Source organism: Aquarana catesbeiana, linkage group LG05 (assembly GCF_042186555.1).
Source record: "Aquarana catesbeiana isolate 2022-GZ linkage group LG05, ASM4218655v1, whole genome shotgun sequence".
Lineage (NCBI taxonomy): Eukaryota > Metazoa > Chordata > Amphibia > Anura > Ranidae > Aquarana > Aquarana catesbeiana.
The window spans coordinates 409,941,782-409,954,354 of NC_133328.1; the positions used below are offsets into that span (position 1 = coordinate 409,941,782).

The window sequence follows — 12,573 nt, forward strand, 5'->3', positions numbered from 1 at the left end:
TTTCTTGGAAGGCATTTAGAACCATCAAAGCCTCCCTCGGTATGTTGGTAAAAAAAAATTCTTAAAATTGTATCTTTAAGTCTGTTGAGATGCAGTTTGTACTGCATGCAGCATTCATCATGGTAATGACAGTCAAGCCAGAAGGAGTCACACTGAAATATTCAGCATGTTACAATCAGAATAGAGGACTAGAACAAAAATGTGTATGGAGAAGGGTGTATGTTCCATTTTATAAAGTTTATCTAGAACTTAATCTGCAATCTAACTTTTCATCCAGGTAGCTCCATTTTACATGTAAAAAATGATGGGATAGTTTTATTAGTGTTACATGTTAATACTATCAACTAGTCTGATATGTAATTATTTTATCCACTGGGTTCGAGTCACTAGTAGTGCATATGTATTGGTTAGACTGAGTTCTGCATATTACATTTTTACTTGACTGCCATCTGTTTTTTGTTTTTTTTTAATGTTGAAAATGTATGCAACCAGAGCCTGCATGTTTACTCTGTAGTGCTACCCCTTCGAAAACCTGAACCTACCTGTTTGCCAGGTATTCGGTAGGTTACCTCATTGCCTACTAGGGCACTAAAAATATGTGAATGTTCTTTAGAGGTTCCTGCAGCTTAGAGGAGAGGTCAACTAAACATACCTTAACCACCCCTAAATACATTTTATTTGGAACATAAAGTTAATACTAACTATTCTTAATGTGCCCCCCCCCCTTCCTCTTACCTATCCTGCATACCTTGTATATCTGTGTTCTTCCAGTCCAGTCACATGATCCTGCAGCTTCAGCTTCACTGTGTAAGAGTGCTTAACAATGGCTGTCAATTCCTGGAGCCGCAATGTCTCCTATTGACTTCCATGGCCCAGCCATTGTCGGCACTCCCTCTTCTTCCCTGCAGCAGCTGCTCCCTGACACAGGGGAGTTGGAGCTGGAGGATCGCGTGACTGGAGCAATTAATAATGTACACAGATCATTTTTATACAAGGTATGTAGGAGGGGGAGGGAGCATTTTTAAGAACAGTTAGTATTAGCCTTTTACTACCACTTTAAGTTCCTAAAGCTACTGAATTGGGAAATTTTATAATATTAAATTCGCACTCCAGAAACTAGTATTATACATGCACTTAATAGTATTGTATTTTTCTGTTTTCTCTAGATCTTGAAGAGGACATTTCCTTTCAATGGAAGAGTAGACGCACAAAATAATCATAAAGTGTAACCTTTCATATCCCATGGACTACTAAGCAGAGTGACTGTTACAGTGGTAGTTCCCTACCACCAAACAGAAAGTGGCACGTTCAGGTCTGTGCTGGCCACAAGGACATTTTAATCCAGATTGGTGGATTATCTTCCACCTCTGATTCTGTGCACCTCTCCAGAGTATACAACCACCTGAAGAAAAGCAGTTTATGTGGACTTTATTCACTTGCACTTTGTAGCATTTTGTGAGTAAATATAGAGGAATTATTTTTTATATGTTATTTGACTTGTCATATGTGTAATACTAATATTGATCATCCTCTTCCTCACTAGAGACATGCATGGACTTGTATTTAATTTCTAGCAATGCAGACCTCCCTGGTAATTCTCACTGTATAGTGTACATTTTAGATTTTCTACTGCACTGCCATGGTAGTGGTAGTAATCCTAGAAGACCTTGATAGTATATTGCTGTATCTCATAATCTTATGTATAGGTCTATACTATACTGCCATTATTCGTTAATAAATCATAATACACACTTTTTCCAAATCCATGTAGTAACACACTGATCCTGGGTCCATGAATCTATTTAACAACTTGAGTACCAGCCTGCATTATTCCTTCATTATGAGGGCAATTTTTTGTTTTTATTGCTTTAATACTTTGACAAATACTCTGTTATGCAGCACTGTACCCAAATTAATTTTATATCATTATATAGGACAGCTATTTAATAACCACTTTTTATTTTGTTATGTTTACTATATATAGGAAAAAAGTTTACTTAGTCAAACAGCACAGGACACAGCATCTTTAACAACAGGTTATGTGCAGTTACCTTTTAGGCAATTAAACACTGGGCAAAAAGCTGCAGGGACATAGCCTCACACCGTGAGGAAGCCTTAGTATTTTGCTTTTGTCCTTAGGTGATGGATGTCTTCTTTATACAGTGTACTTGTTTTATGTGGAGGTTTTTTCTCAAAGGATTCTTCTATCCAGGTTCCTGGATGCACTATAGCCACTACAGTGCCTTTCTGCAGCTTCCGGGACAGTTGGCTGCTTGGCTTGGCCACCTTCCTCCCAAAGCAGGCTGATCTTCTTACTGCTAATCAGCAGCTTCTCTCTCAGGGGGCCATTTTCTCAGTCCCAAATTAGAAACACTTTTCAGGGTTTCTATTCAAACTTGTTTGCAATCCCCAAGAGAAATGGAGGCGTGTGTCCCATTCTGCATTGAAAGCTATCAACTTGTACCTGCGTGCTCAAAAATTCAACATGGAATCTGCCAGGTCTTCCACCTTCCGAGGGATTTTCTGGCCTCTGTAGACATCAAGGATGCTTACTTGCACATCCCCATTTGTCCATCCCTCCAATGCCTTGTGCGTTTTGCTGTGGGCATTCAGAAATTAACAGTTTGTCATCCTTCTTCCCTTTGGCTTGTCTTCAGCCTACCTCAGGTTTTCATCAAGGTGCTTGCCCTGATCCTAGCTCTGCTCCATTCAATGTCCAGCAGACAGTGCAGAGACTTTATAAGTCATTACTATAACTGAATCACTGATTGGAGTACTTGGGCCTGACATTGGATACAGCCATGTCCAGAACTGTCTGTCCAGGGACAAATTTCTGTTCCTCCATTCACATGTCTACAACCTTTAGACCCAGGGGTGGCTCTCAATTTGTCCCTGCATGACGGTCTTGGGCCTGATGGTAGCCTCCAACTCAACATTATGGCAGCATAGGACAAACAGACTCAGTCCTTGGGCTATCCCATGTGTCTGACCTGCAAGGCCTGGCTCTGCCTGGAGTGGTAGATTTTCAACAAAGATGTGGAACGTTTTAATGATGGGTTGGGCTAGGGAGGAGTCTCTGGTCATCAGAGGAACCTATGTGTTCCTATCAACATCATGGATCTTGGATGTTTCAGTTGTTCCTTCAACACTGGACCCCTCAGTTGCAAAGTCACCCAACAAGAATTCGGTTGGACAGTGCTATGGACATGGCCCACATCAACCATCAAGGAGGTACCAGAAGTTGCGCCACTCAAAGAAAAGCAGTATTAAACCCTTGAAAGTTGGGACTGTGCTCTATGGTAAAGCTTGTAAAATATGACTTTTGAGTATCTCTGAAACATTTGAAATCTGCGCCATTTTGGAGATGTTCATGTGGGCATCTGCTGATGACGTCACTTGCGCACACGCAGTTTAGTCTGCATTTATAACACACTGGCTATGCCATGATTGCAGAGCGTATTATGCTGCGATGGTGACTCCCATGTGTATGTGTGGAAGTGACATTATTGCTGGCCATTCAAGTGCCGGAGCGCACATACCGGGAAAAAACCAAGTGAATATGGAAATGCCAGGATCGGTGACAGGTCAGCGCTGGAAGGCTTCATTGAACAGTTAATGTCTGCCATAATGTGCTAATATGTGGTGCATACTAGCTCACATCAACCACCTGGGGCCTGTTTTTAAGAAACAAATACAGCTTTAATCCTCTTAGGCTGAACTGCATGTTCTGGTCTTGTCTGCCATCTACATCCTGTGTAAAATTGGCAGTCAGACTTTCTTAGTCTCCAGCATCTGGATCTGGGGGGTTGGGCACCTCTCCTAGAGGTTCCAAGCACTTTGCCTCCGGTGGAGAACACTGGATAAGGAACTTCTGTCGTGCAGGTCTATCAACAAACTGGACAAGTTTGTCGCCAGGTCCCGAGACCCTCTGGTCTTTACAGTGGACACTCTATTGATTCCATGGGATCAGTCCTGCCTAATCTGTCTTTCTGCCTCCTATAGCATCTACCTCATCTGCTTCACAGAATCAATATGGAGGGCATTCCAGTGATTCTCATTTCATAGCATGTCTGTTATGTTGCCTATTGGATTTAGTCACTCCTACCCTCTAAAAAGCTGACTTCCTGCAAAGTCTATCATCATAGCACCTGGAAGGCCTATATTGCATGGTGTGAGCCCAGGAAAATTAATTCTGAGAAATAATCCATGTGACACATCCTGTGCTTTCTCTAGTCTGGTCTAGATCAGCATCTGCCCCTGAGTACCTTTTAAAGGACAAATCCCGACCTTGGCTGTTAAAGCTTTTGTTACCATAAAAAAAAAAAAAAAAAAAATGGATCCTGTTCCTTTAAAGCATGTTAAACAGCACAGGGCTTAAAAAACAATTTGAGTTTCAGAGACTATTGGCCTGTCAATGCTTAGTTAAAGTGATTGTAAAGTCGTTTAAAAAAAAACATAAAAAATAACAAACATGTTATACTTACCTGCTCTGTGCAGTGGTTTTGCACAGAGCAGCCCAGATTCTCCTCTTCTCAGGTCCCTCTTCACTGCTCCTGGTCCCTCTCTCCTATCGAGTGCCCCCATAGCAAGCAGCTTGCGCCATGTGTCCATTCAGACATGGAGCTGTTGTTTGGCCCTGCCCCCTCTCTCCTGATTGGCTAACTGACTTTAACAGCAGTGGGAGCCAATGGCGCCGCTGCTGTGTCTCAGCCAATCAGGAGGAAGAGTCCTGGACGGTCGAGAGAGGGGCTCAGATAAGTATTAGGGGGGCTGCTACACACAGAAGGCTTTTCTTAATCTTAATGCATAGAATTTTTTCTTCTGAGCTTCTGAATAAAACTGTCCCCTGACTACGCTGCCACATTCCTGTTAAATTGAGGCCCCCCTGTGCTACCAAGACTTATGGAGTCCCATAGGAATCTCCTTTTGTGAGAGGACGGGGTGCTCCCACATGGAACAACAATGGCACATGTAGCCATTCAGAGTGCTGCACACACAGGCAGCACGGGAGGGACACAGCCAAAGCCTCTTCTACTCCACAGGGTTTATCATCCACTCAGGAGACACTGTCGGTCACTACTGTGAAGGAGGATGAGAGGGCGTATCTTTGGATCTTTACCTGGAGGACAGTTTCACACGGAAGATCAGAGGCGCATATAAGCTCTGTTATTTACAATTTGCTTGACTTACCAGTAAAATCCATTTCAGGACAGGACACGGGGCCCTCCCTTCTGTTCTTTGATTTCTCTATTGTTTGCTACAAAACTCAGGGTAGCTTGGAATAAGAACGGTTATGTAGAGGATTTCCCTGCAGCTTTTTTTTTGGCCAGTGTCCAGTCACCTAAGGATAGCTTCTTATAAGCTGCAAGCCTTTTAATAAGCTCCTAGAAGCTAAATGGTGTTTTCCTATGTGTCCATGCACACTACTTTAGGCTATAAGTGTTTTTTCAGCTTCAGTATTTTGGAGTGTTTTTCCAGCAGAAAAAAATGCTGAATGCTCCTAAAACGCTCCTAACAGCTTTTTTGAGCTTTTTTTTTTTTTTCATGTACTGTAAAAAACGTTTATAAAACGCTACTACAAGCCAGCACAAAACCGCTATTTTCATCAAGCATTATTTTCTAGCATTTTTTGGGCTTATAAAAAACGCTAGTGTGAATGGAGCCTAAAGATCCTGTGTCCTATACTGTGCTACAAGAAAATAATTTTACTGGTAAGGTAAAAATGCTATTTTCCCCTCACTTTCTGTTAAAGGCCAGGACAATGTTAAAACCCCCCAAATTACCTTTTTTGGAAAGCAGACACTCCAAGGTGATATTTTTTTATTGCCACAGTTTTTTCGTAATAAAGAAACCTGTTCATACTAATAGTGTTAAACACTTTTGCTTGGTAATGGTGCACGAGATACAGCACATACAGGTCGTACACAAAGGAGGACAAAGGGATTAATGTACAGGTCGCAAACAATAAGGATGGAGATTAAGGGATTAATGTGCCAATGTGCAGAATAAGTAAGCTATTAGGGTTTATATAAATGGGCAACGTAAGATAGGTGAGGGGTAATATTTAGGTCACATAGACACTATGGCCATCAGATGTATAGGAGAAAAGGGGGTGATGGGGTCAAGAATTATTCTTGCAGCTGCTGCTTTGATTGTACCATGTGTCTACATTGGAGCTGTGTGAGTGGTAACGACTCCTTGTTGCTAAAGCAATGCTTTAAGGGCTCGCTTACACAATTCCTGCATTCATTGTACAGTTCTGCATATATGTTTACATGCCTTTTTGTAATGCATTTGCGGCACATTTGCAGTGGACTTTTAGAAGGCATTATTTCTAGTTTTGCGTTTTTTACTGCAGTGAATTTTAATTTTAATGGTTCATTTGTGTGTGTTTACGTGCATTCTGGTATGCTTAAGTGCTAAAAATCACGATGTACTTTTTTTAAACACAGGTGGTGCAGCAGAGGCTAGAATACAAAGCAAGGGGTTGGGGTGTGGTCTGGAGATGGCGGAGTGAAGACACGCATTACCAGAGCTCTGATCATACCTCCAGCAAATTAGCCTCTAATGCAGCCTTTCTCACTGACATGAGCACTGCGTACTCATAGAGTATCCCTTCGGTCAGAGATGCAGCATTTCTTTCCAGGCAAGCGGTCCTCTACATCACGGACCAGGCACAATAGAAACGCAAAGTGTCTCTTCCCTAGAGCCTTCAATGGCGGCCCCTCCAGCCTCTCCTGTCTGGCGGCTTTTGAGACCCCTTCGCAGACGAGTTCCCTGAAGCTGTTGACTACTCTGCCTCCTGTAATCGGAGACATCGATGTCAGGGCTCTCCTCCAGGCACTGCCCACACGGACGGATATGGAAGCGCTGGTCCTCCATATGGAGGAAGCACACCGTAAAGACCTACGATCAGTCCGGGCGGACGGGCAATCGCTCTCGCGCTCTCCACGGGTGAAGCGTCACTGACCTCTCTGGAGAACCGAGTCTCCCAGTTAGAGCAAGCACAGATTTCGCAGGTCACCCATGTCTCCTCATTACAACTCCACCTGGAAGAACTCGAGGACCGGAGCCGCCGTAACAACTTGCGGCTCTGGGGTATCCCAGAAGACACAGGACAGGAGTCTTTACAATCTATAGTCTTGGCGGTATGCCAGCATTTATCTATCTCTGTTGCCCCCCAGGATTTGGAATTTGATAGGGTGCACAGAACCCTAGGCCTCCGCTCAGCGGACCCAGGGATGTTATATGCCGCCTGCACCGCTATTCTCATAAGGGGGCTATTCTGCGTAAAGCATGGGAGGCAGGTGATATTGACTTTAATGGAGCTTCTGTGATAATACTAGCAGATCTATCCAGGGCTACTTTGCAACGTAGGGCGCTATTGTGCCCGCTACTGGATAAGCTTAGGCAGGTGGGTTGTACATACCGGTGGGGGTTCCCCATTTCACTAACTGAGGAAAAGACCATCATCCTTTGCCCTATTTCGCCCTGCTGACTTACCAGACCTGTTTACTTTCTTGGAGATAGATGCCTTTCCGATCCCTAATTGGCTACAACCCGTGCTGAGACCACCATGACGAGTTGCCATATCCTCTACAATATCTGGACTTTCTTCTCGAACAACTAGAGGACAGCATGGATCTCTTGAAGCACCTGGAGATTGTGAGTCCTAAGATGGCCGTGGGTCTTCCTTGTAAAATGCAGCATATTGAAGGAGGAAAAAAAGAGAAGAAAATGGAGGATTTTTTTTTTTTTACGCATTTTGTTTCTTGCCCTTGGTCAGAGATTAATATTATTTCGAGACCATTTCAGGATTTAATTTTGAAGGACTTTTTTATTTTTATTTTTTACCTCAAATTTTCCTATCTCCAGCATCCCCCCCCCCTTTTGTTTGCATTTAATATGTTTAATATACACTTCTTTTTTTTTTTACATTATAGGTTTTCTTTCTATGTATCAGAATTTGGGCTTGAGCTCTAAGTTTATTGTTGGAGTATGTGGGGGTTATTTTTTTTATTTAAATATTTTTTATTTTTTGGACAACTATATACACTTGGTATGTATGCCTATGTATGCCATGAGAATGACGGGCTGCTGTGCGGAAACAGGGGCTCCTGGGGGGTCCTTCACATGGAGCCAGGACAGTAAGCCTTGGTTTTAATGATTAGGCCTCCCTTTATAGGGTATTGTTGTTGTCCTGCTTCCTCCTGGATCCCCATTGCTGTTTATTTATGTCTGCACATTTGATGCAGATTTGATTTTATTTTGGTGGTGGGGGAGAAATGACAGTGTGATGGTAGTATCTGAGTTCTGGGATGAGGATCCCTCTGGCGGGAGGCTTGTGGGGGAATTTATCCTAAGATTTAATTTTGGAAGGTTTTGTAACTCATTTCTCTCCCTCTTTCTCCTACCTCTGGGATAACATCCTAATCCCAGAGCCCCCTTTAGTATTGTCGTTTTAAGGCTGCACCTTGGTTCGTGGTTTTAAATGGACCTTATATATATTATTCACTATTACAAGCACTAGACATGTGCTATAGATATTATATGCACTGATGGATTATAGATATGTCTTATATGCACTTTTCACATATAAGATGTTCTATCCCTTTATTTTTTGGGGGTTAGGACTTGGGTTTAAGGCTTTAGAACTTAAACGCCTAATCATGGGGGGGGGGTTTCGCACCACATACACATATGTAATAGTTTATGTACACTGAGGGGGTGGTGGGTCCTTGTTTGGAAACGTGGGTTCATGGGAGGTCTTTTCTAGAGAGCCTGGGCAGTAAGTCCTGGGTCCTCGTGATTGGTCCCCCTCAAGGGGAAGGGGAGAAGGAAGAGCAAAGAGGGGGTTCTTCCTTTCTTTTTTTTTTCCCCTCCATATAAGGTTGTTATTGCTGCATTATAAAAATGTCTTTTTTTGCTTTATATTACAATTGCTGGAGGGATAGGGCTTGGAGCTTTGCTATCTGGCTGTTTCCGACCACTTCCTCATATAGGCCTGCGCTCACATGAGCCGGAGGGTTCAGTAGTGAGGGCTTTCCTTAGGGTACTTTAAATTGTTTTTTTTTTTATTATTTATTTTTCTGTTAGGCTTTTGGATCTTCTCTCCTTTCTGTTTTTTTCTTTTTTTTTTCCCCTCTTTTTCTCTCTTTTCTTGAGGAGAGATAAAGGGAAAGAGAGAAACACTTTATTTATTATTTTTTTTCTCCTTCTCTCCTCCTCCTCCTTCCCCAGAGGAGATGGATACTATGTGTGTGACTTCTCTAAATGCCAAAGGGCTTAATGTCCCTGAGAAGCGGAGGATGTTTCTCAATGATTTGAAACAAACTCGGACTGATGTGGCGTTTGTGCAAGAAACTCATTTTAAGGGGAGTGGACTTCCTTTTATTCAAAACAGATTTTTTCCTTGTGTATACCATGCCTCCAATCAGGAGGCAAAATCTAAAGGTCTTTCAATTCTAATCTCTAGTCGTGTACCCTGGTCTCTCATTACTAGATGCTTTGATACAGATGGCCGGTACCCTTTTCTTAAAGGTCATATCAGTGGCATTAAGGTGATGCTAGCCACTATATATGCACCAAATATTCATCAAGACTTTTTTTTTTCTAAAGTTTACCTGAAGCTGACTGAGTTCACGGAGAGTAAATTGATCCTGGGGGGGGGATTTTAATCTTCCTCTACATCCCAGGGTAGATACTTCCTCTGTTCCTCTTGGCCCTAGGAAACGTGTTATGCAAATGCTACATGATCTGCAGATGGTTGATGCCTGGCGTATGTTGCATGCAGGGGAAAGAGATTATACTTTTTTGTTTTTTTCTATCCCTCACCAACTATACTCGCGTATTGATCTTTTTTTGGTCCCCCATCATTTACTCCCCTCGGTTCTAGATATCTCTATAGGATAATATAACATGGTCTGACCATGCTCCTGTCATGCTGCATCTTACTCCCTGGATTGGCATTGGCGGCAGACTCCTGAGGTCTTAACCGATGTGGTTGAAGAACTTAGCGTACTTTAGGATGAACTGCATTCTGGGGAGTGACCCGGTATAGTGTGGGAAGCCCATTAAGAGGTAATACGAGGGTCTTGCTTAAACATGGATCCTGTGTTAAGAAGGCACGCGAGGCACAATTAACAAAACTGCTTGCTGATATTCAGGCCCTTGAATCACAACACAAAAGGACACCTGTCCCCCTGTTTGGGGAATGATCAGGTTCATCTTCAGAGACAGGTGTCAGATCTTCTCTGTTTCAAAGCTAAAGCAGCTTTGCAATCCTGTCGGAAGATATCATATGTATCAGGAGATAAATGTGGTAAATTATTGGCCAGGACTCTCGGGGATCAACGTACTGTCTCGTATATACCTCATTTAAAGGGGAGCAACGGACAGATACTTTCTCAGCTAAAAGATATTGCTCAGGCATTTGGGGAATGTTATTCCTCTTTATACAACCTTTCAGCATCTTCTTCTTCTTCTCTTGAGGAGTATCTTTCCTCCGCATAGCTTTCTTCTCAGGTCAGTCTCGAGTTAAAAGTTCCAATTACAATTGAAGAATTACATAAAGCAGTGAAGACCGTTAAATCTGGGAAGGCACTTGATCCTAATGGAATTACCATACAGAATTACAAGACTCTCCTGCCTCTGTTAGGCCCACATATGATCATAGTGTTTAATGCATTGGGACAGTCTCCCCCGGCCACACTTTTGGCACATATATCAGTCATCTCGAAAGAGGGAAAAGATCCATCTGATTGCCGTAGCTATCAGCCGATCTCCATACTCAATGTGGATCTGAAGCTTTTCACCAAATTACTTGCCTTTCGTCTTCAATCTCAGCTTCCCTAGTTGGTACATTTGGACCAAGTGGGCTTTATTCCTTCTCGCAAAGCAAGAGACATTACTATTAAAGTGCTTCATTCAGTACATTATGCCAATCGTACTGGCATTCCTTTGTGTTTTTCTGAGTACCGATGCAGAGAAAGCCTTTGATAGGGTGAATTGGACATATATGTTCGCCGTCTTGAAGCATATGGGTTTTTGGAGATCAGATGCTTCAATGGATTACTAGGGTGTATTTGGCTCCTCGGGCCTTGGTTAAGATCAACGGGGTGTTCTCACATCCTTTTTTTTATATCAAATGGTACCTAACAGGGTTGCCCTCTTTCACCCTTGTTGTTTGCTCTTTTGTTAGAGCCTTTTTTTTAATAAAATTCGGTTGAACCCCAATATTGTGGGGTTACAAATGGGAGATTTTAACTACAAGGTTTCAGCTTATGCAGATGACTTACTCTTTTCAATGTCTAACCCACATGTTTTCATTGCCCAATCTCATGAAGGAAGTAGATTGTTATGGAGCCCTATCAAATCTGAAGATAAATTATACTAAATCTGAAGGTATGGGAACTGCTCTACCTCCCTCTCTGCGTCATACCCTACAACTTAATTTCAACTTTAAATGGGTGCCCTATGCAATGAAGTATCTGGGTAATACATTCCTTCAAATTTAGTTAACATTTTTGCGCTGAACTTTTTACCCTTGCTTAGTTCAGTTCGCTCTCTTTTAGATAAATGGCACCGAGGCCTGCATTCTTGGTTTGATTGATGTAACATTATCAAAATGAGTATTTTTCTGAAATTTTGGTATCTTTTTCAGACATTACTCATTTTTATTTCTGCAGGGTTTTTTTTGCCAAATCGGGGCCCTTTTTACTAAGTTCAATTGGGCTCATAAACAACCCAGGCTCTGCAGACGCCTTTTGACCCTGCCCAAATGTCCTGGCAGAATAGCTGTTCCGGATGCATTGAAATATTATCAAGCTGCCCATCTTGGCAGAGTGGTTGACTGGTGCAGACATAGAGATCTAAAACTATGGATGGCCATTGAGCAACAGTTTAGCTCTGTTCCTCTACACATGGCACTGTGGTGTTACACAGATTAAACAGCTTCTCTTAAGAGGCACCCCATTATAGGTCCTACACTCCGAGTAGGGATCCATGGCTTGTCAGACTTCTAGACTTTCCTCCATACAATCACCGTTGATCCCTATACTGGGAAATCCTGGCTTTCCCCCAGGTATAGCGCCTGGTCTGTTTCGTAATCTGTTGGAAAGGGGATGCTTTCAAACCTCTCATTTTTTGATCTCCGATAACTGGCCCACAGTCTCTACACTGATGCAACTAGGGGGCCGAAACGGATTAAAGTTCTGGCAGGCACTGCAGCTAAGCCATTATTTTCGATCATTAGGACCCTCTGCAAATTTCCAACGACAGCGGACACCATTTGAATTGTATTGTGAGGATGGGGATCCTCTCAGTAATACTCTTTCAAGATGTATACCTTGCTAATAGCCCCTTCAGATGATTTTTTGATGCCGGGCCTTAGCAAATGGGAAAGAGATTTGAATAGAACATTTATATCTGCCCAGCGTCAGAACATTATTTTTTTTCCTGAAATCATCTATTTGTACACGTATTCGGGAAACTATATATTATAAATTACTATCGCAATGGTATCGTACTCCGTTCTCTCTTAGTAGGTTTTTTCCAGAGGCCTCAGACTGTGAG

The 12,573-nt window shown here is 42.4% G+C and overlaps 1 protein-coding gene across 1 annotated transcript in view; it reads left to right on the forward strand.

Annotated features, from left to right (window-relative positions):
* Positions 1-1,762, forward strand: part of MRS2 (magnesium transporter MRS2) — a 42,544-nt gene extending 40,782 nt beyond the window's left edge. Inside the window, exons 10-11 of the mRNA XM_073631154.1 lie at positions 1-39; positions 1,167-1,762. The exon at positions 1-39 is cut by the window's left edge and continues 75 nt beyond it. Coding sequence (XP_073487255.1) covers positions 1-39; positions 1,167-1,229 — 102 coding nt within the window. The 3' untranslated portion in view covers positions 1,230-1,762. The remainder of the gene's footprint in view (positions 40-1,166) is intronic.
* Positions 1,763-12,573: the final 10,811 nt, after the last annotated feature.